Here is a 23,853-nt window from a genome sequence, read left to right on the forward strand (position 1 = left end):
AGGAATATTCTAGATTTTAGACTTTGGAACTTCCATGACAGTCATGAGTGTGTTTTGTCATTGATTTGCCATATTGCGTTTTTCACAATTGTTGTTCATTTTTTGTGATATTTTACACTCGCACATAGTATCTATGATTTTTTCTTTCGATAATTCTTATAATTATTGTCAATAATTAATTATTTATAACCATTTACGCTGTATTATATATCATTCAGATTTATCTTTGCACGTATCAAGATAGTAGATAACAAAATTATGTGTAACAAATTTATTAAACTCGCAATGTAACAGAAAATTGCATGAAAATCTTTATATTATTAATAATTATTGTTAATAATAAAAAAAATAAATGTCGCATTAGGAGGAGAGTCGTACTTCGGAACGTAATCGGAACATATTGTACCTTATATGTGATTATTTGGAACGCAATGGGTGAGTACATTGCAATTTAGATATCTTCTTAGTTGCAATTTTTTCGAATAATATCGGTGACCAATCGAAATAGAAATTAGTGCGGAAAGAGGGGAAGGAATGAAAATTTGAAAATCGACATCGGTAACTCAGTAGTTATAGAATAACTCAATCGATAACGTAGATTAACTAGTTATAAATGAAAATATATTTAAATTCAAACTTTAAAAATTAGAAATTAAAAAGCAGAAGACAAAAAATTGTCGCCGAGGATTTATATAATAATAAATAGACAGTACATTCATTTTGTCTGTCTTACCTAGAAATAAAACAGTTGTCCCAATTGATCATTATAGTATAGTGTGTACTCATAGCATAAAATTTGTTCAATGAATTAAAAATTATATTTTTTAGATATGTAGACATTAGCGATGTATTAATCCGGAAAGCTCGTCTACCTCGGAAATATCGAGTCTGCGACAACGTCGATTTGGACATTATTCTTACAGAATATGAAAATTATTACAAGATGAAATTCCAAAATTATCCTATATTGTGCAAGGAAATAACTGAAGAGGAAATAAAGACGAGGGAAATGACAAATGAGAACAAAGTGTAAGAATTTAAATTATTTAACACTATTCAACTTTCTCAACGTATTCAACGTATCGATTACAATATCATTCAATCTTCGAAGAAGTAGTAAAACGTGTCAAATCTGTTAGCAAACAAAGGAGAAGTGAGTCTGTATCTGGGTCTGTGAAAGGGAGGAATGCACAACAGAAGATGAGGGGTGATGCTACGGATGATATTAATCTCGCAATGACATTGACATCAATTTTCGACAATGAAAGCGATGAATCTTCATCAGAAGAGGAGCTATTTAACATCTTAATGGAACAATCCACGCAATCAAAGATATCAAAATAGGCTCAGAAGCTTTATATAGACAATCCGAGATTGTGGAAGATTGCTGAAGACATTTTATCCGTAAGTTATTTTCAATTAATATACGTATTGTAAAGCTTTTTAAAAATAAAATACCTATCCTTGGATAAACAATCCACTGTATATCAATATCCGACAAATGTATTGTTGTATATATCCACTGTATATCCAACAAATACCTTGGATAAACAATCCACTGTATATCAATGACGCAGGGATTTCAGTAAAGCTTTAAATAATGAATTACATAACACTTATGGAAATTAATATGAAGATTATGAGCCATTTCATCTTTGTATTGTCGCAGGAAATCATACTGAAAAACTTAAATGTATATTGGGACAACATCGTAGGCCTAGAGGAATGTAGATCTGCCATTAAGGAGGCCATTGTGTATCCCCTTAAGTACCCTATCTTTTTTAAAGGCCCATTTTCTCCCTGGAAAGGTATTCTGCTAATGAAAATTCTAATGTAGTTCTTTTGGCTGCAACTAATTGCCCTTGGTATGTATATCACGCTATTTCAATGTTTTCTAAGTAGAAAATATCTTAATATCATAATTATTCATTATCTTAACCTTAATTATTGTGTTGTTCAGAATATTCCTTCGTTATTATTAATATAACAGAACAATAATATTTATTGTAAATATATTATTAGGGACATTGATGCAGCTTTACGCAGACGCCTCGGAGAGAAGATATACATATCATTACCAAATGTAGTTACTCGACTTGGTATGTTACGGATGTGGATAGATGTGAAGCGTGGAATAATTATGTATGCCATAAGAACATATTTTAAAAAATATAAATGGTTATCATATAAAAATATAAAAATATAAAAATATAAAAGTATAAAGATATAAAAGTATAAAAACATAAAAGTATTATAAAAATATGAAAATATAAAAGTATAAAAGTATAAAAATATAAAAATGTAAAAATATAAAAATATAAATGGTTATAAATTATTAATATAATTATCGTTCGAAAAATTGTTCGCGTGCGTGCATGTATGTGTGCGCACGCGCTATAAACAAGTTTGAAATATATAGTTCTACATATATACGTGGTATACATATTCCCTATATAATATAATATAATATATATAATATATATGTCGGGTTGGCGTTACGATTAGAGTTAGGGTTAAGGGCGTAAACGAATTCCTATTGACACTAGACGTGATCACTATGCAATAGAGGAGATATTTACTAGTGCAAACATGACCATGTTGGAATTGGACAAGTAATCGCGATAAATTGATACTCGAGAAGCTAATGACAATGATCCTAGGCTCAATAACGAATCCACGGTCAACGGGATGACGAACTCTACTCTTCTTTAGCGTCTAAGTTGTACTCAATGTTAATGCGTGGGGCAATCACTACGTATCCGAGAGTTACTTGAATCGTCGTCGAGATCGTACCGGAGAGTGACTCTCCGTCTCGACGATGCCGTCGAGGAAAACTATAATGGGTGGGTCTAAGGACATGAGATCCTCGGATTCGTCAAAGAAAGCTTTCGTTCCAAAGGTGAGGGAAATTAGCGCTATTGCTAATTGGTCGATCTCCATATCGGCGTTTTGAAAGAGATGCTGGTCGCCCTTGAGGGGAGGTTGTTGACGGGGGGCAACGCTCGTGGAGGATAGGTTTCTCCTATCTTCCCGTAGTTGCAACAAAGTCTATTTGACGGACTTCGCTTGACTAAATCTTAAGATCTATAGCGGGTACTCACGTTAGCTAAACATACGCCACAAAGGCATGCCGACACCCGGCGATCATCTTACCCGGAGGACAAAATCTGCGTGTGGCGGGCCGCGGGATAGAAACTATTGAAGTATTTACTGCCACGTGTCGCTACGACTATTTCTTTTAAGGAGAGGTATAGAGTTACTCTGTGCCTTTGTTAGATAAAACGTTCATCCCTTTGACCGCGGCTACGTTCGGCGACTGATTGTCGCCTCGAGCCCAAGCTCATGATCATAAATCTCGAACAATCGGAGCGGCATTTGTTTAATCCAAGTTACAGAGTTGCGGTATTCCCGCGAATCCAAGGAGGAGCTCCGGCGTTCTTTCATCTCCGACACGGCCATTCTGACTATCACACGTCCTCGGGTGTAGCTACAATATTGAGTTTTCTTAACGTTAGTCTCGGTACAATTAACATTGTTTACAATTTAACTTAATGTCTAAATAAGCTGAGGGTCCAGTGTAACAATAAAATTTTGTTCGGAGGTTTGACAACAAAAGGAATAGAAGAGAACATGAATTAGTAACGTTGTAATTAGTATTGGAAGTGCTAGTTGCGTCCTGTGGGTTATCAGTCCGGTCATAACGGCGAAATGGACCAGTCTCGATTTCGTACCCCAATGGATCTCGTTTTTCTAGATCGCACGACCGCACCAAACTTCGTAACACTGTAGCTCATGGTGCGCGTGAACACATCACTTGCCCCTTAGTCGAGCTTCATAACACTATAGCTCATGGTGCGCGTGAACATATCACTTGCCCCTTTACCGAGCTTCATAACTCTATAGCTCATGGTGCGCGTGAACATATCACTTTCCCCTTTACCGAGTTTCATAACTCTATAGCTCATGGTGCGCGTGAACATATCACTTTCCCCTTTACCGAGTTTCATAACTCTATAGCTCATGGTGCGCGTGAACACATCACTTGCCCCTTTATCGAGCTTCATAACATACTCCGTAAGGTGCTAAGGTCTTTGTGCTAAGGATCTTCCGAGATCGAGGTACTCATGTCGTCGTGGTCACTGTTATTGCCGTCACTACCGACGTCCAACTCAGCGGGAACGCGACTGTCCGGCATTTTTCTTAATCTGTCGTGACTGTCTTTATACGATCGTTTGCCGTCTAGCGTTTTTAGAATATATCTATCTCCTTCCAAAATCTCGGTTATTACAAATGGACCCTTGAATTTCGGCTCTAGCTTGGTTTGGTTTCTTTCCTCGTTCTTGCGTAGTACGAAGTCGCCGAGGTTAAACCTAACCACTTTAGCTTTGTTCCTATCAAATCTTTCTTTGTCGTATTGGGCGTTACTTTCTATGTTCTGTACGGCCTGCTGCCTTACATCGGAGATATCGACTTCTTTTTCTTCGATATTGTCGGGTAGCAATAGGTCATACGGTCTCGCCGATCTACCGATTAGTAGTTGTAAAGGGCTCGAATTAGTCACGCGGTTGGTGGTGCAGTTCAACGCTAGCTGTATTTCCCCAATCGCGTCTTGCCACGGCCGCCCGGTCGTTTCTACTGTCGTGAACGTATTTTCAATGTACGCATAACACGCTCTACCTGTCTATTGGCTCTATCATCGGTCGCTATCGAGTGAACTTTAATTCGTTTGCTTTCACAGAATTCTCGAAATTCATTACCCTTAGGACATCTTTCCTGATCTGCTACTATCCGGCAGGGACTTCCGAATAAAATATAGCGGGTTTAAGCGCTTTAATGGTGTTACGGAAATCTATCTTACGAGTACGATGCAGGTATACGAATTTAGTGAACACATCGATCAAAACAATGACGTACTCCTTTGAATCGCTTTTACCACTCAACTTGCCTGTTATGTCCATGTGGACCGTATGCCAGGGTATGCTGGTCTTAGGTATAGGATGTAGTTCGGCTTGTATCTTACCTGAACTAGCTTTCGAAACTTGACAAGCATGACAGTTCTCAATGAATCGGCGAACGTACTTCGCCATCCCTTCGAACCAGTAATACTCGTACAGTCTCTCGAGCGTTTTCTCCCAACCCAAGTGCATAATTGACTGGTGCACATGGTTAATAACAGACTATCTAAAACCTCTTAGGACTATAGGTAAACAGAGAGTCCTGCCTTTTCTTTGTATCCTACGGTAAAGAGTATCGGACCGTAATTCGTATGTATTCGCGATGTCTTCCGCGAGCTCATCGTTTTGCAATTTCTTGACGATTCCCAAGGTTTGAGAATCACGACGTTGTTCGACTAGTAGCCAGTATTCCGATATTTCGGCCAGATTGATTTCTTTCTCCGCAATTTTATCAATTTTACGGTGGTCTAAATCTACGGGGTTTCGCGAGAAGAAATCTACGTGGGCTGTCCGTTTACTTTCCAGATACATAATGTCAAAAAACAAAAGTCTGCAAGTAGGCCCATCACCGATGGTCCCTGTCATTTAAATGTACTTTATTACTCGACGCTTTCGACGAGTCGCAATCCGTGACGACAAGAAATTCCCATCCATGTAGATAGTGACGGAAACGCTCGACTGCGTTTACGACTGCTAACGTCTCTAGTTCGTAGGAATTATACCTAGATTCTGCGAGGGTAGTTCTTTTGCTGTAATACTCTATTGCTTTGCCTTTACCTTCGACTTGATGCGTCAAAATCGCCCCGTAACTCTCCGAGCTAGCGTCAGTATGTAGTTCTATCGGGTAATTGGGGTCGAATATCATTAACACCGACGCGTCGGTCAGGGCGGAAACTGCCTGTTGTCTTATTTTCTCGTGCCTATCTGTCCAAGTTATATTTCTGTTATTTGAGATGAGCGCATACAGGGGTTTCATCACCTGTGAGAATTTAGGGATGAACTTTCGGAAGTACGAAGCTAACCCTATGAACTGCCTGGACTGTGTGACGGCTGTTGGCACAGGTAAAGAGCTTAAGGTGTGTATTTTACCCGGGTTCGGACGAACTTCTTCGTTATGAATTACATATCTCAAATAGAGCACCGATGTCTTTAGAAAAGAACAGTTCGCAATGTTAACAGAGAATCCTGCTTTTACGAGGGTATCTAATACGGTGTTCAATCTTCCTAAAGCTTGATCTATCGAGTCGGCAATAATTAGAACGTTATCGAAATAAATAACAACGTACGAATGAGCGAGGTTGCCTAGGGCCTTGCGAATGGCCCTCCGAAAGACGGACGGCGCAATTTTTTCAGTTCAAACGGCATCGTTATCTACTCATATTGTCTGTCGGGAGTAACGAACGCTGTATACTCCGCTGAATTAGGATAAGTAGGAATTTGGTGAAACCCGCTGGCCATATCCAGGCTAATAAAATATCTCGCCTCTTGCAATCTCGCGACTTGATCCGCAATAAGGAGTAAAGGGTACCGATCCGCGACGGTACTTTGATTTAATTCTCGGGGATCCACTCGTAATATATCTGAGCCGCTTTCCTCTTCACGAGTTACGTAGGGCTCGCGAATGGCGAATTACTAGGCCTTATGTTCTTTGCTTTAATTAAAACGCTTATTTTCTCACGTACCGCTCTTCGGTCCTCCTCACTAAATCTATAAGGACTTCCTCATACGGTGATGTTAGGATCAATTAATCGTATTTCTAACCAGCCTGTATTTACGCGAATACGTAGGGAATCCGTAACGAATGAATCTTTGAATTTGTCGAGAAGAGAAATTGATCGACTTTTATTATTACCATGTACATCAGTTTCAGCTTCATTAACGACAATCTCGTTTGCAGTGGTTTCATTACAGACATTAATTATTTTTGTTTTACACATAGCGAGGCTATTTTGTGTAATGTTACGTCAAAACCCAGACTTAGAGTTCCGCAACTAATCGCGATATCATATTTTAGATAACTATCAGCAAGGACATGAGAAATTATCTTCGATGTAAAAATCATTAATACACACGATGAACAAATGGGAGGCGTATGTTTAATACAAGTATTTCCTGCCCCTCGCATTACTAATATGTCAGTCATTCTTTTGCCAGAAATCTCGAGGCCACGGACTCTTTAATTAGTGAACGCTCGGCTCCCGAATCCGAGTAAAATGGAAACGACTCACCCAGATGACTTGATCAACCCGATGATGCTTCCAGTACGTAGAAGTCGACTCGCCACTCGTTATTGAAATTATGGTTTTCTTTCATAATCAGGTTGACAGTTGCGCCCCGTGCAGCGGGGTCGGAACGTGCGATTTTAAGGGTTAAAACGTGGTAGCGAAAACTTGTTAGGTTTCACACTCGATTTTGCACTAGCGACTGGGTTACTCGCGCACGATGGTCGTAAGTTCTAACACTGTTATAATCGGCACTGATCCCACTTCTGATGTCGGGTTGGCGTTACGATTAGAGTTAGGGTTAAGGGCGTAAACGAATTCCTATTGACACTAGACGTGATCACTATGCAATAGAGGAGATATTTACTAGTGCAAACATGACCATGTTGGAATTGGACAAGTAATCGCGATAAATTGATACTCGAGAAGCTAATGACAATGATCCTAGGCTCAATAACGAATCCACGGTCAACGGGATGACGAACTCTACTCTTCTTTAGCGTCTAAGTTGTACTCAATGTTAATGCGTGGGGCAATCACTACGTATCCGAGAGTTACTTGAATCGTCGTCGAGATCGTACCGGAGAGTGACTCTCCGTCTCGACGATGCCGTCGAGGAAAACTATAATGGGTGGGTCTAAGGACATGAGATCCTCGGATTCGTCAAAGAAAGCTTTCGTTCCAAAGGTGAGGGAAATTAGCGCTATTGCTAATTGGTCGATCTCCATATCGGCGTTTTGAAAGAGATGCTGGTCGCCCTTGAGGGGAGGTTGTTGACGGGGGGCAACGCTCGTGGAGGATAGGTTTCTCCTATCTTCCCGTAGTTGCAACAAAGTCTATTTGACGGACTTCGCTTGACTAAATCTTAAGATCTATAGCGGGTACTCACGTTAGCTAAACATACGCCACAAAGGCATGCCGACACCCGGCGATCATCTTACCCGGAGGACAAAATCTGCGTGTGGCGGGCCGCGGGATAGAAACTATTGAAGTATTTACTGCCACGTGTCGCTACGACTATTTCTTTTAAGGAGAGGTATAGAGTTACTCTGTGCCTTTGTTAGATAAAACGTTCATCCCTTTGACCGCGGCTACGTTCGGCGACTGATTGTCGCCTCGAGCCCAAGCTCATGATCATAAATCTCGAACAATCGGAGCGGCATTTGTTTAATCCAAGTTACAGAGTTGCGGTATTCCCGCGAATCCAAGGAGGAGCTCCGGCGTTCTTTCATCTCCGACATATATATAATATAATATAATATATAATATGTGTTATCTGAGTGGTAATATATACATGTATTACATATGTGTTAGTGTATTTTATCGATAATCTGTCTTTTATTTCCTCTTATCTTATTAACGCATGTATGGACTCAGAACACATATATGCGTTTTTTGCAAGTATTCCGCATGGCCTAACGACAGATATACGCGTTTGTCGATTTTTCCGACCAAGTAGAAGTAATACTATTACATTTATGATACATTTATGATACAGATACTGATACAGTTATGTGAGGACAGTCGCATCTAGTTATCGAGAAATTCTAAATGTTTATTTATAAATTTCAATGTTTAAAATAAATAATCAATACTAAAAAATAACGCTCTTGAATTATTTAATCTCGTGCAAAAGAATTACTATAACTTATTACGCTTTGCTCTTTCAATAGTCAATCAACAGAGTTCAGTCTAACGAAGAAGTTCTCTCCTACGCTAACGAACTGTCCTGTTTTTGCGTCCAGGCATTCAGGACACAAATTAAAATATCGCACATAAGCACAGCGTAACAGCGGCTTAAATTTAAGTTACAATAATAATCTTAAAAAAAAAAAAATGTAATAATGCATGGCTATGTCGTACCATCGCGTATCGGTACTTTTGCCTGTACCACCCTACAATCAGAATTCAGCGTTTATTCTGGAAAAAAATCATGTAAAAAACAAATATGTAAAAAACCTGGAATTAATAAACAAAGATTTAAAAAAATCAACAATTAAACAAGGGATTGAGATGACCAACCCCGGTCACGCTGCGAACTTCGAACGCGGAAGAGTCGAGCCGTGGCCATGATGGGTGATTCCAGGAATCGGTCGCGTACGGCAGGATCTGCCATGCTTTACCGATCCCAGCCGCGCCGATTTCCGTCAACAGGCACAGTAACGGAGATATTTGGAACAGAAGCAGCCGCATATTCGTCTATCTGAAATTAAAGAGATGATTTCATGTAGAAGATACAAATTCGTTCCCTGATATTGAAATGCCGAACACGAGGAAAATGAGACATGCAAATGACAAAGTCGATGATCAATAGGAAGATGACATAAACAATTGTAAATTGCAAGGACAATTTTGAAAAATGATACGTGTTCTAATAATAGAATATAAATGATAAAAAGGAGAATGTAATTGCCATTCTTCTATGTATTTTAATTTATGAGACGTAACTTCTGAATGACCTGTAATAGCTTTAAATACATTTACTGGAACTGGCCAAGCATAGAAAAAGGAGGCTTAAAAGAGAAAAAAAGGGAATAGATGAAATCGTGAATTATCAGTCTAAATGAACCGTGAATGTCAACCTAAGCTTTCACCAAAACCCTAGTGAAACCATGAAAGCACCATGGCTGACGTTTAATCACCGTTCCGTCCGGTAAATCTACGCGCTCAGATGAAATCGTGTCCCCGACCGCGCGATCCGGTAGCGCGATTGTTCACTCGACTACATTTACCATAGCGAAATCGAACTAAAATTCGACTCGACACGCGTACGCGCGCAACCACTGAAAGTTCAACGCACCAGTACCGTCAGACGATTCGAAACTTGTGAATCATCTGCTAACGATACGTATCCACCGTCAAAATTTTGATTTAATTGAAATTAAAGGCACACACTGTAACTCTGGCACAACTGTCCTTATTTTCGCAACTAATTACCATTTGTCCCATTTCATTAAAACTTTTTAACAGCCGGTAAATAAATTGATGGAATTTCCTCGGTTCAATTTATGAGTGATGAAAATCAAAATTGCTTAAAAGTACCATTCCTCGATATCTCCAAAAATATGTCATTTTTAACCGTATAGTAATCTATAAGCAGAGAAATGTCAATGAAAATTTAAGACGAAAAAGAGGTAAATTTACCTGAATTCCAGAGCGCGGCCGGCGTTCAAATGTCGTTGACTGTTCAGAGTTACCACGCTTACTACGGTCCGTGAACTACGGCTTCCCGGTTTACCCCGGCTTCGTATCTGCATACCGTGCGCTGTTGTCGCCGCTAAAGCACGCTCTCCCCTCTACTCGCGGACTTAACTACCGTTCTCAATTGATCGCTGTTTTTAACTGTAGTTCTTGTTCCGAAAGATAGGTAAATGGCTTCCTCTACGATCTACGAGCCAACACAATCAAAGATGATCGTTTAACGTAGCTTATAGGAACAGACAGACTACGGGCACATTTACGCTCCGATCGTGTGTAGAACGCTAAAAGATAGAAATCTGAAAACTGTAGAACAAACGAGCGATAGTATCGCTAAAAAGACAAGTTAAGAATACATAAATATGTAGTAAGAGGAAAGATCAGATCTTCAACTGACAAACAAGTAATTGTGTCTATCATCATTTCGTCAATGCGGTTAAGGATAGTTATATACATTTATACATTACATTCTAAGAGTTACAGTTGCATGAAACAAAGGAGAAAGTGATGGGAGCAACTTATCTGCTCATTTATCCTCTGCACGTTCGGAGATGCGCATTAACATTATCATAATCGCTCAGTTGAATTATGCTTGTATTAGTATGTTTTATCTTCTTCGTTAATACGTAAGAAGTACTTCGATATCGAAATAATCTGTGAAATCTAAGTTATATATAAATATATATACTTTCAATGTGATTATCAATAGTTTAGTTTATTTAATTCAACATATGTATATTTTCATGAAAACAAAATTTTACGTCAAATTTTAACGAGCAATAGCTTTCGTTTTACATCACTACACGGTAATTTGCAGGATGCAAAAAGAAAAATAGAGAGTCTGATCTGAAAATAGAATGATCTTGAATAAATTGTAAAGGACATAATAGCGCTGTCATGCGCTATGATGCATAAACTAGGGTAGAATCAAAAGCGTAGTAGAATGTAGATTGTTAACAAATAAAAATTAATCTAGGTGTTATTAAAGAAATTTGTTTCACCTTCTAAACTTTTTGATGATTGGTTTACTTTGAATATTTTGCATATTTTTGCACATCACGAACATTTTGTACATTTCTATATATTCAAATTTTCTATGAATATAAAATGATCCGCACTACTATCTACTTCATAGTATACTCTATACGTTTAAAATGCTCCATTAGAAGCTTAAATCTATCAAAATACAGCTCCTAGGGAAATGTGAATTTTCACATGAACACATAATATCGATTTTCTGATTGAAACGTATAGGCAGGTATATACTAGCATAAGCCACCTTCGGCATTTGGCCGTATGGTGCAGCACTAGCTCTGTAACATAGAAAACCATAGGCGTCAGTTCTTCTTATTTCCTCTCTGATATATGTTTACTTTAATGTCACTTATTCAGGCGCTTGATACATTGTCGGAATGAAATTTTAGTAATGTCCAAGTAATTGTGAGTAGATTAATAAAGTATAATAAGATATTAGATTCATGTACATAGTTTCAAGTGACATCAATCTTTATGTCTAGTATATACATGTGTATTGATCTATAAGTCAGTGTTGAAATAACAAATAAATGGCAGGAGAAGGAAAGAAGATTTCCTTCGGTTTTGCGAAATCTATTAAGAAACCTGTGTTAAAAAATGCTATTCCACAAGAAAAAAAGAATGTCGATTACATTGAATGCCTTGATGAAAAAGGTATTAAAGTAATAGGGTGAGTTCAAAAAGTAAAATTTATAATCAAGAAACATGTAACCTCAACCTAACCTATAAAAATCACCAATAGCGGAATATATATATTTGAAAACAATTTTTTTATTTCAGTGAGGAAGAAAAAAAAGATGAACCTCTAATTATTCCATTACTAGGTTCAAAAACCTGGCATGATAGAATTGTTAATAAAATAGATGCAGACATTTTCCTTCCGAAGGCAGATAAGGAAAAGGTAGGAGACGCTAGTGTTAACGAGGCAAAATCAATGCTATCTAATGGAAAAACATCGCCAATAATATCAATAAAGAAAGAGCCAGTTGAAGATAGTGAAAATAAAGTTGTTACTTTAGAAGAGCAAGCGACGAAAGAAATCATTGAGGAACTTAAGTCAAAGAATAAATATGAAATTAAAACAAATGATTTAACTTTACCTTTAGTAGAAGATGAATCATTAAGAGGCAAAGAACAGGTACGTTATCAACATATTGATGTGCAATGCACAGATGTATTACATTTGCATATTATAAATATCGTTTTGTATTTTTCAGTCTACGTTAGAAGATTATGAAAAAATTCCTATTGATGCTTTTGGTGTAGCAATGTTACGGGGAATGGGGTGGCAACCAGGAAAGGGAATTGGTTGAAATGAAAGTATGAATTTTACTCTGTATTAAATTAATTATATGTGTTTAATACATCACTTATTGGAAAGTAAACAGAGAACATCATTTTTTATTTCACAATCGTTTATTCTAACTATTACAGATTAGTAGCAGCTGTCATACCAGAATTACGACCAAAAGGTATGGGTCTTGGAGCAGACAAAGTAGCATTACAGAAGAAAAATACAGATTCCAAAAAAGAAGAGGAAGAAGTTAAAATCGAGAAAGGAACATTTGTGAAAATTATAGCTGGAAAACAAATTAATAATTATGGTCTGTAGCGGTACTCGACAGCAAACTTCCCAACGGTTTCTGTCTCGTGCCTCGCTACACAAAGACTCTCTACCCTTCGAACGAGATGATTGCCAGATGTCGATACATTCTCGCCGAATATTTACGTCGAGCCTAAGGGCCCGCTATAAATCTTAGGATTCATGCATCGAAGATTCTCTAAAGGGACAAATAGTCTTTGTCTCTATAGTCCCTACACATACCACCTACTACGGAAAATCTGCTTTTTCTCACGTACGACGCTCCTCGCTAGCAACTCTCCCTCAAGGGCAGTTACCACCCCTTTCCAACCACCAACTCACAATTTAGCCAATTAACAGCGACGTCCATTTCCCTCACTCTCTGAACCAACACTTTTCTTAACGAATCCGATGATCCCGTATCCTTAGACACACCCAAACACAGTTTTCCTAAGGAGCATCATCGCGTCACTAATTCATTCTGTTCTATCGCGAGCCGCGAAGCAAGTTGGAAGACGCCTATCTGAATTGTTCGCCCGCAGTCGTACATAATAGCGAATCTGAATCTCTAAACGTCTGTGCAATCGTCTCGACTCGAACCACCGCGTAAATTACCGCGCCGAGTTTGAACTTGTAATCTCGAACCGATAATTGTACGCGTGTTTTCACCGCGCTAGTGTATACCACGAACACAAGCAAATAAACAGTTATTGTTAAATAACACCGAGTGATTCTTCTATACCTATCACGCCTCATCACCTCAGGTCAAATAGAAGGATTCGATGATGATGCAGGAAGGCTCATAATAAAACTAGCTCTTGGTGGAAATATAATATCTGTAAATGAATTTATGGTACAGCCAGTGATTAAATCAGAATATTCTAAGAACTCAAAAGTTCAAAGTTAATACGAAGTGTTAGTTTTTCATTAAGGGACTTTTAAGAAAATAAATTTGAATTGACATATACATATAAATACATAATCAGACACGTAGAAAAACTAATTCAAGAGTACCTTTAAGTGTGTTGTTGCATGCAATTTTTTAAAGGTCCCTTCTATCTTTATATAAAATATGATAAATGTAAAGGTTTTAGCTTTCAGTATTTTATGACGTTAATTTCAGATACAAAAAAGTATGAGGAATATAAGGACAAGGAATCCAAGGGACTCAAGCAAAAGATGGATAGAAAAAGATCAATGTCTCCTGACCCCGAAGACAGTGAAGATGGTGACAAAAGTAGCAATAAAAGAAAGAAAATCGGAAGTACGATGCATAATAAGAACAAGTATGATAAAGTGGGGGATAAAAAATCAGAAAGGCGAAAAAGGCGCTCCGAATCTAATGATGATAGCGATAGTGATTCTGAAAAGAAGAGACGGAGAGAAAGAAGTAACTCTAATAGTAATGATTCTTATAAATTAAAAGGATTGAAGAAGTCAAAGAAACATAAGAAGCACGATTGCTCATCTGAAAGATCAAGTAAGAAACATAAAAAGAAAGACAAAGAAAGAGAAAAAGTTAGAGATAAGAAACCCAGAGATTATGCAGACAGAAAGAAACACGAAAGACGAGAAAGATCAAGATCTCGATCATTTAGTAGGCAGTAATATTTTCCAGGAACGTATTCGGTCATTTTACTTTCAAGATAAATTGTACAATTTTATTTATACAGATTTTATAATAAAGTGTATTTTTACAAAAGTATATTTCTTTTCTTACCCTTAACTGAAAATTACATTTAATTATAATATGTAATAATGTTTACAATTACATCAAAGTTAATGTCCTAAACTTTATCAATAATTATTAAAAATCCCCGCGTATTGCTTACGTAATGTTGATATCGAGTAGTAACATACATGACCTCAAAGAACATTATGATACTTACGAACATCGCTAAACAAGTAGTGCGAACGATGTCGAGTAAGTATTCACTATGTATAAAGTATTTATAGATAAAAAGTATGGGAAATATATAACCGAGTGTATTTAACTTTTCCAACATTTTAGCATTTCGCTTGGCACTTGGTACAACTTCAAGTAAATGAAGTAAAAAGCAAAAATGTAGAGCGGGCAGTTTCCTACATTTCCAGCGCGAAAGAGCATAATGCTGATATTATCGCTCTTCCTGAATGCTTTAATTCACCATATGGAATACGTAATAATTTCTTTCTTTTTCTAATAATTTATTATATGTATAACAACTATATAGAAAAAAGTAAAAGTAGACAAATTACCTTATCGTTTATACTACCATAAAGATTGCGAATTGACTCGAGAATATAGAATTTCCCCAGTTTTATGATTATCGTGATTTTTGTATAAATATATTTTTTAAGATACTAATAATTAGGTACTTATAAACTAGTATTATCAATTATTTTGTATTTATAATTCCACCTATAGTAGTTAAAAATCAAAGTTAGTTAAAATCTAACTTCATGTTTCAAAAAGTACTAGCAAAGTCGTTAAGTAACAAGTCACTGGTACTAACCCAAATAGCATGATTGTAATTGAACATTTCTAAATATTCATTTTTCATCTTGAACCTGTAGAAACAATTTATTATGTGTACTATTATCTAAGTAATTATATATTTAAGTAAATCGAAATATAAAATTTAGTTATTTTAATAATTTAAGAAATAAAAAATTGACAAACATTTCAACCTAATTTATGGTTGGAACAAAGGACAGTTATTTTTCATTAATTGAAATATTGCAATGCAGAATACTTTCCAAAATACGCCGAGAGTGTTCCTGATGGTGAAACGAGCGTTGCTTTATCGAAGGCAGCTAAGGAAAACAGCATTTATGTAGTTGGTGGTACGATATCTGAAATAGAGGGCGATAAATTGTACAATACCTGTACTATTTGGGGTCCCGATGGAACTTTGATAGCAAAACACCGGAAGGTAAATAATATACGTCCATGTGGCTTTGAAATTGAAAATATTGGGGTGGAGAAAGTGACTCTATCTAGGAATAATTTAGGAATATACATATGTACATACGTGTACTATAACCAATTCTATAATTTACAAAATATGTTATAGGTTTATAAAATACGTTTTGATACGAGAAACATACATTTTTGTCGTAATATAATATATAAGTTTTTGTACAATATATTTGTTGTGTAATATAAATTTTTCACATAGGAAAAAACTTATTTTTTCTTAAAAAATATTCCTTCTCAAATATTATTAAATGATAAAACTTTTTAATAAAAGAAAGTGATAAAAACGCTATCAGTTATTAAATAAAAAACAATTAAAGTTTAAAAGTTCGTAACATTGATGTTAAATTACAAAAGTTACAGCAATAGAGTTAGCAACTATATTTTTATGTTATTAGGTACATCTATTCGACATCGACATTCCCAACAAGATTACTTTCCGAGAGAGTGATTCACTCAGTCCTGGTAATTCCCTAACAATGTTTGATGTGAAGGGCTGGAAAATAGGTATTGGCATTTGCTATGATATCAGATTCGAGGAAATGGCACGCATTTATCGGAACAAAGGTACAGTAGCTTAATCGAACAATACTTAACTAGCAGGAAAGTAACTATCTTTCTTAAATATATTCTATATAAAATATAATCAATATAATCTGTAACTCTGTATAAAAAGGAGCTTAATTTAAAAAACCAGTATATTCGCTGAAAATGAAATAAATAAAAGAATTAGAAGCACGACAAGAGGACTGTTCTCGCATATTCATAAATTATGGAATGTGGACTGTGCACCTACAAAGTTAACTAAAATTCAGTGGTCTCATATTTCCCGTTTCTCTGTGTTAGGTTGCCAAATGCTGATATATCCGGCGGCATTCAATATGACCACTGGACCACTGCACTGGTCATTACTTCAGCGTTCCAGAGCGAATGACAATCAATTATACGTCGCCTGTATATCACCGGCTCGTGTTCCTTCAGCAAGTTATGTCGCATGGGGACATACACAGTTGACAAATCCCTGGGGGAAAATCCTTTATGATTTGGAAACTCAGGAAAATATGGTGGTCACCGATATCGGTAATTTCCAGCTTAACATTAAACGTTGGTTTATCGATTTTGCCGGCTCCCTCTGTATTTGCTGAATTTATTAGCAAGCATTACTTATTACTTCGTATGTTTTTCTTTTCTCTCAGATTTGAAAGTTGTTGAGGAAGTAAGTGCTCAGATACCTACATTTTCTCAAAGACGTACGGATTTGTACGACACTGTCTATAAAAAGGAGTAACTCTACACTGAAACAGAAAATATTTTCTTATAATATTTCTACTACAATACCGTTTTTCTTTTTTTTTTAAATGAATTATTACTAATTACTTATCATTTGTACTAAATGAATAACTCAATTAAGAAAACCAAAATGTTATAAATAATAATCTGTATATCTTGTGTATCAATATGTAATTGGATATTGTAATAATATTGGAATGTCTTTGATCAGGGATATGATAAAGAACACGCGAAGACTACATTCTTTTGAACATCTTTAATATCCATCATTTATAACATTAAACATCTTTTTAAATATTTAGATAGATTAATACGTAACTCTTTATATATATAAACATTAATTTGAAGTTACAAGCTTAGAGAAATTGGTCGATTAATATTTATAGATCGGCTGTCTTGATGAAAGGCTTAAAGAAAGCAAAAACATAACAATGTCGCAAATATAATTTATAGTTTAACTTCTTTCTTGTATCTGTCTGCCTTTCACGATGTTTTACCAATTACAATAAGTACTTTCGACTTCTTTGCGCTCCGTTTTAACGCATTCGTGACCGAAAGAAATTCATATCAATCAGTAGGCATAATATATATAACTGTACATAATACATTATAGCATAACATAGTATATAATTTTATATTTTAAAAACATGAGGCATAAAATTTAAGATTGTCATCGATTTAAAATTAAAATATGAAAAGGATATTCCAGAGAGAGAAAAGCACAGTATCATTCTAACAAAACATTCAGATCGTACTGACACCCAGGAATCGTATTACAATAAAATCTCGGTCTCGAATGAATTAACATGAACGATTAACATGAAACACAGTTGCGGCTTAAACACCTTCGATATCGAGGAAATTCAAACTTTACAAATAAAAGCAGCCTGTTCCTCTTTCCACCACAGACTCTCATACCATATCCGCTCTTATCCAGGCTTTTACTTGAAATCTCTGTCTATTTACAATTTAAATTTACCCGGACCACTCGTTGAATCGGCAGCCCTTTATAAATATATAATGGACCCAGAACATATACCTGTGCCCCTAGCTGGTATCAGCTCTAGTAACGTTCATACCGGAACTTTCATACGACGCCAATTTGTCACGCGTGAACATCGATTCTTTCAGGGGTCACGGCTTTATGGGATTATATCCTTTAAAGTAATTAAAGTGATATTAATGATAGAGAATTTTTTACAAATATTTAATATGTTCATAAAATAGAAAGTTTCGTGCTCTCTTATTTTATATTAATTATAAATTAATAAGTTTTACATTTGTTATCTATAGATTTAATAAATTATTAAAATTCCATGAAGACATATTCTGGAACACATTAGAAGATTTTGCTGTAATTTACAACGGATGCTCCGAGTACGAACAGGCAGTAAACGAACAAATAGAAATTCAGGCTATTGTGGTAGTATAGCTCACGTGGGATTTTAAGCTCGAATTGGACTTAAACGTTACGATCGTCGTGAATAATTACGATATATACCCTGTACGACGAGCAGAGAATCTTAAATTATTAACGGCAATTCCTTTGTGCAAAGTGCAATTTTATTAACGGCCTGTAACGAATGAACGGCTCGTTTTGAATAAAGTTTACATTTAGAAAGTAAAGACAGAAACACATTTTAAGAAACTAAGATATCGAGTTCTACTTGTAAACATCAAGTGCTCTTCATTTGAGAAGATTACGAGTCTCTTCTTCGATAACGACATTAATTAAGAAGTTTCGATACCGTTTATGACATTAAGATCTCATTAGTAAAGTTATATCATTAAAATCTTACTGTTCCTAGAGAATATATATAGTTAAAACTTCCAGAGGATCAACAGAGGATCAGGTAAAGAAATTGTTGATAAAATCATCGTTAGTGACAACTGACTGTAATCGATATCTGCTGGGTGAAGTTGTGTGTTCTGAGAATCTGTGTTAATGCAAGGATTCTGTTACAAATCATCAACTAAAGAGCCACCGGACACGTCCGACCGATCGATCGATACCACGAACCTTGAATGAATTAACGCTCAAGGTGGAACGGATTTAATAGATCGAGTGTTAGTGTAATTTGACACTTTGTTTACACTTGCTTTATGCAAACAAAGTTTGATGTTCTGAACTCGATGGTTATAATAGGATCTTGTTGAAACTCCAGTATTTCACCCGCACGGTACGACACTTTGTTGATGATTGTCCTTGTATGTTGTTGATACTCCCCATCAGCCGTTAAATTTTGTTCGTCTATCGTACTTTTCTAGCCAGAGGTTTTCCCTGATGTTTTTCCCTACTGTCTAAGTCATCAGGTTTGCAGCTCGGGGAGGACAGATAATTCGGAATTTTCCAAAGGAAGGAGAGGTGCCGTCCGAGCCATAAAGGGACGGTCACTCAAAATGCCGAATAGATTCATTTAAATAATTATGAGAAACAAGTAAGTTTTGTAACCACAAGTTTTCAAATGTAATAGTTTGAATCTTTTCTTATAATTTTAAAAAGACCTTACAGCCAGGATCTCTAAAAAATTCGATGAAAATTCTCATGTGACATCAATTGAAACAATGAAACGCAACAGAGAATGGGTATAATCATATAATTCCTCCCCATTTCAAAATTCATTCATATACATCGATTTTTGTTTTCATATTTGTTTCATGTGTGAAGAATACGTATTTATTGGCATCAAAATATTTTCTGTTTCAATTCCTGGTCATTTTAGATCGAAACTTCCAAATATCGTTGATTAAAAATTTTTTAATTTTTAAAATGAAAGCCACTAATTATAGGACAAAAAGTTGTTTCAATTATTTGAACATTCTGCTTCATTCCTACAATAACATATTTTATTTTAAATGAAAACAAGAAACAATACTATTGTGTATAAGTTTAATGGAGTGACACAGGTGATTTGTAGCTAACACTGTAGCTAACATAGTTTCTGCAATATACCCTTTAATCGAGTAGAAACAAGGGGATTTTAAAAATTTCTATTAACCGACAGTATTGTCAACAACAAGTTTTAACAATGACTGAAGGTTGCAAAGTTAAATATAAAATGATTTATTAATAGCATATGCAGTGTTAAATTTGTAAATAAGCAGTTTATCTTTTAAGAATAACAAAGACACCAGAAAATAAAGATAATATTCTAATTATATTGCGAACTAACGAATAATGTAAAGAATTTATTTTTGTTATCTATGTAGTATCTTAATGGGTCTTAGAGGAAAGGACAAGTAATGATGTTTTGATTTAATTAATAATATTCGAGGCAACGAAATAATTACAATGCTGTCGTACGTCTTATTTTCAGTCGCGGCTTTCGACTTCCCGATTCACACTCTTCGGCTTCTATACTCGCTCGCTCTCGCTTCTCAATTCACACTCTGCACACCTTTTGCATCCGTCCTCTCCGGCTTCTCAACTAATACTGTCTTTAGCGTCTCTTTTGTCTTTTCCCGTCGTTCGAGACACGTGTCCCGAAACGCCCGTGGCCAGGGTCACGCAGGCCCTTTCCACGAAACTATCCACTTAAAAAGAACCGACGACACATTGATGTACTCGACGATGCCGCGGCTCTCGCGACATTGCTTACGATTCGGCCGATATCTTAGGCCTTTTGTTCACGATACTACATTCGGCCATCCTGCAATAACATCTGCCCTCAGATGTGGTCTTCAATTTCGCTATCGGATGCGTCGTCTTCGGCGTTGAGGACCCAAGGCTTCATGAAGTCGGCGGTCGCCGACGTGTGCGTAGGCCCCTCATGCTCCCCTACTTTCTCCATCATATATCGGTCATTCCACATTGTTCGCAATACCCGATACGGATCTAAAAATTTTCCCCCGAATTTTAAACCCGGGCCAAATTGAGTTCTCTTAATGGCTACCAGATCGAAATTCACGCCCCACTCTTCGTCGATTAATCTTCTGGTTACATATCCATCGGCCTGACTGCACGTTGCGGTATCTAAAATCTTACGGACTTCAATGCCCTTCTTCTGTGCGCTTCTCAACCGTGCAATCAGCCCGTCCTCACACTGAGCCACATACACAGCACCCGGCAGTGAATTTCTACTCGGGGTATCCGCGTACTCCATATTTTTGTCCGGCTTATGACATACCTGGCACTTAAAATCGCCTTCGTTATTTCGCAACTTCAGCAAGTCATCTATTTCTCTTTTCTCAGACGGCGCCAGTCTTCGCGGTCTTTGTACTATGGGTTTGTCACTTTTCAAAACGATGTTCGCGGTTATCCCGACGTCCTGCTTTTTCTCCGGTTTATACCCCCTAACGATATCGCGAATCGCTTCACGGTAGTGAGGCTCCTCTACGTGCGCTACATCTATCTCGTCAATCTGTTCTATCACGTTGACCCTCGATATATCCGACGCGTCTTCGTGACCGTCAACCTGCCCGTCGGCCGTCATTACCTTCGTAAATTCACCCGAGGTCTTATTGTCAGCGGAACCCAAACCATCAAACTTAAGTTTACAATTTCCTAGCGATGGTGATCCTAACCTCGCATACTCGTCTGATCGTATGAACGTGAGATCACTACCCGTATCTACTAACGATGTAATCTTACAGTCATCTATCGACACTTCTTTCACGTACTCCTTCTTCTCGGGCCTCGAGATGACGTAAGTCTCCTTTGGTCGTGCAGTACACTTCGCCGCAACATGTCCAAATTCGTTGCAGCTAAAGCACTTCACACCTTTCTCTTTCTTCGGACACGTAACACTTAAGTGATCGTCACCGCCGCAATTGAAGCACCTTTTGGGATCACTGCTCGTTTGCCTCGACTGCTTCCGTATTGCTGATCGTTCCGCTTCATCGTCTTTGCATTCCCCAAATTTTGTTTTCGCCCTCATGTCACTTTTCATCGCTTCATACTGCTTGAACCGTTCCTTCAACTGCTGCATATTCCTGGCCCCGTATAGTATGGCTTTATTCGCGACCTCATCGGGAATACCTTGGATAATATAGTCGATTACCGACTGTGTATCGACTCTTCCTTGTCCCGCAATATCACGCATATTATACATATATTGAAGCAGACTCTCGTCTGTTCTTTTCGTTCTATGTGCTAATTCCTGATGTACCTCCCGGTCACTCACTGTGTCTTGGAATTCATCTACCAACGCCTATTTAAACTTCGCCCAGGACTTCGAGCATCGTTCTTGGCGTGCGAAAGCTTGAGCAGAGCCTGTGAGAAGCTTCCTGGCGAAAACCACCATGTGGATGTCCGACAAGCCACTGACTCAGGGGAACTCAGTTAATCGAGTAATACGAATAGTTCCGTGATACTGCAGAAGCCATTTACTACGTTCGCCTAACATGATTTCATCGATAAAAGAGAGATCACTACTTCTTCCCTATATTTGATACGTAAAAATAAAAATCATAAAAAAAAAAGAAAAAAAACTCGTTGCCGAACATTTATTTTCGTTCTTTCTGATACAAAAAGACCATTTTTGTAGTCAGAAACTTAACCGAACAGCTTTCTCAACACACCGAAATTCGAACATTTATTACACACTTCTTATTCGGAAACAATGAGAGGAAAAAGATTATAAGATTCTATGGAAAGATTATGTTAGAAGAAAGCTGTCAGTACCTAATAGGTACGCATTAAAAATAGTTTCACGGGACATTGAAGTATTCGCACCAGCCCGAGGAGCCGGAAGTCTTTGCCGAATTGTATACTGATTAAACTTTACAGTTTATCAATAGTTTCTCATAAATAGTAATATTTCCACATAGCACAGTGCAACGTGAGGTCCGAAATCGCTGACAAAATTAGGTAATAACTGGAAAAATATGCAAGGAAATATAAGGTATATGTATAGCTTGGAAATTGTAATCGTTGCTCGCTCGCTCCGCTCGCACGTAAAAATCTAGTCCAACCTCACAACCGATCGGGCACGTTCGCAAATTTGGAATAGGTCGCCTCCTTATCGAATAACGAACGCAAGAGGGATTGGTTTTAGGTTAGGCTATAGTCTTCGAGCGAGCGCAGCGAGCGTGGTACGCGTAAAGGTGTGTCACAAACCAACGGTTTGGCACATAGAGACATTGAAATATTCGCACCAGCCCGAGGAGCCGGAAGTCTTTATCGAATTGCCTACTGACAAAAGTATACAGTTTATCAATAGTATTACATAAACACTAATATTTCCACATAGTACAGTGCAACGTGAGGTCTGAAATCGCTCACAAAATGAGGTAGTAACAGGAAATATATGCAAGGTAATATAAAGAATATTTATAGCTTGGAAACTGTAATCGTAGTACGCTCGCTACGCTCGCACGTAAAAATCTAGTCCAACCTCATAATCGATCGGACACGTTCCCAAATTTGAAATAAGTCGTCTCCTTATCGAATATCAGTCGCAAAAGGGATTGGTTTTAGGTTACGCTATAGTTTTCGAGCTAGCGCAACGAGCGAGGGACGCATAAGGATGTGTCACAAACCAACGGTTTGGCACCTAGAGACATTGAAATATTCGCACCAGCCCAAGGAGCCGGGAGTCTTTATCGAATTGCCTACTGACAAAGTTTACAGTTTATCAATAGTTTTACATAAATACTAATATTTCCACATAG

The 23,853-nt window shown here is 37.2% G+C and overlaps 3 protein-coding genes and 1 long non-coding RNA gene across 4 annotated transcripts; all 4 read left to right on the plus strand.

Annotated features, from left to right (window-relative positions):
• Nucleotides 1-441: 441 nt before the first annotated feature.
• On the plus strand, nt 442-2,054 carry LOC125386970. Its single transcript, XR_007227565.1, has 2 exons — nt 442-1,029; nt 1,140-2,054. It is a non-coding gene; the product is annotated as an uncharacterized LOC125386970 (long non-coding RNA).
• Nucleotides 2,055-11,925: 9,871 nt separating this feature from the next.
• On the plus strand, nt 11,926-16,691 carry LOC125386973 (G-patch domain and KOW motifs-containing protein-like). Its single transcript, XM_048414159.1, has 4 exons — nt 11,926-12,080; nt 12,191-12,548; nt 12,628-12,730; nt 16,679-16,691. The coding sequence occupies exons 1-3, from the start codon at nt 11,941-11,943 to the stop codon at nt 12,721-12,723; spliced, it is 594 nt and encodes a 197-aa protein (XP_048270116.1). The 5' UTR covers nt 11,926-11,940; the 3' UTR covers nt 12,724-12,730; nt 16,679-16,691.
• LOC110120279 (nucleolar protein 58-like) lies at nt 12,733-14,694 on the plus strand. Its single transcript, XM_048414156.1, has 4 exons — nt 12,733-12,746; nt 12,845-13,014; nt 13,757-13,894; nt 14,116-14,694. Exons 1-4 carry the CDS (start codon nt 12,733-12,735, stop codon nt 14,598-14,600), a joined length of 807 nt encoding a protein of 268 aa, XP_048270113.1. The 3' UTR covers nt 14,601-14,694.
• On the plus strand, nt 14,930-17,254 carry LOC125386972 (omega-amidase NIT2-like). Its single transcript, XM_048414157.1, has 6 exons — nt 14,930-14,938; nt 15,004-15,151; nt 15,723-15,907; nt 16,350-16,518; nt 16,798-17,031; nt 17,148-17,254. Exons 1-6 carry the CDS (start codon nt 14,930-14,932, stop codon nt 17,237-17,239), a joined length of 837 nt encoding a protein of 278 aa, XP_048270114.1. The 3' UTR covers nt 17,240-17,254.
• The last annotated feature ends 6,599 nt before the right edge of the window (nt 17,255-23,853 follow it).

Source organism: Bombus terrestris, unplaced genomic scaffold (assembly GCF_910591885.1).
Source record: "Bombus terrestris unplaced genomic scaffold, iyBomTerr1.2, whole genome shotgun sequence".
NCBI lineage: Eukaryota > Metazoa > Arthropoda > Insecta > Hymenoptera > Apidae > Bombus > Bombus terrestris.

Excerpts from the sequence above, each read along its gene's own strand:
- LOC110120279 (XM_048414156.1), top strand. Across the intron at positions 13,015-13,756 it reads AAAACAAATTAATAATTATG|GTCAAATAGAAGGATTCGAT; the intron begins GTCTGTAGCGGT and ends TCATCACCTCAG. Across the intron at positions 13,895-14,115 it reads TAAGAACTCAAAAGTTCAAA|ATACAAAAAAGTATGAGGAA; the intron begins GTTAATACGAAG and ends CGTTAATTTCAG.
- LOC125386973 (XM_048414159.1), top strand. The coding sequence starts at position 11,941 with ATGGCAGGAGAAGGAAAGAAGATTTCCTTCGGTTTTGCGAAATCTATT. Across the intron at positions 12,081-12,190 it reads AAAGGTATTAAAGTAATAGG|TGAGGAAGAAAAAAAAGATG; the intron begins GTGAGTTCAAAA and ends TTTTTATTTCAG. Across the intron at positions 12,549-12,627 it reads CATTAAGAGGCAAAGAACAG|TCTACGTTAGAAGATTATGA; the intron begins GTACGTTATCAA and ends TGTATTTTTCAG.
- LOC125386972 (XM_048414157.1), top strand. Across the intron at positions 15,152-15,722 it reads TAATTCACCATATGGAATAC|AATACTTTCCAAAATACGCC; the intron begins GTAATAATTTCT and ends ATTGCAATGCAG. Across the intron at positions 16,519-16,797 it reads ACGCATTTATCGGAACAAAG|GTTGCCAAATGCTGATATAT; the intron begins GTACAGTAGCTT and ends TCTCTGTGTTAG.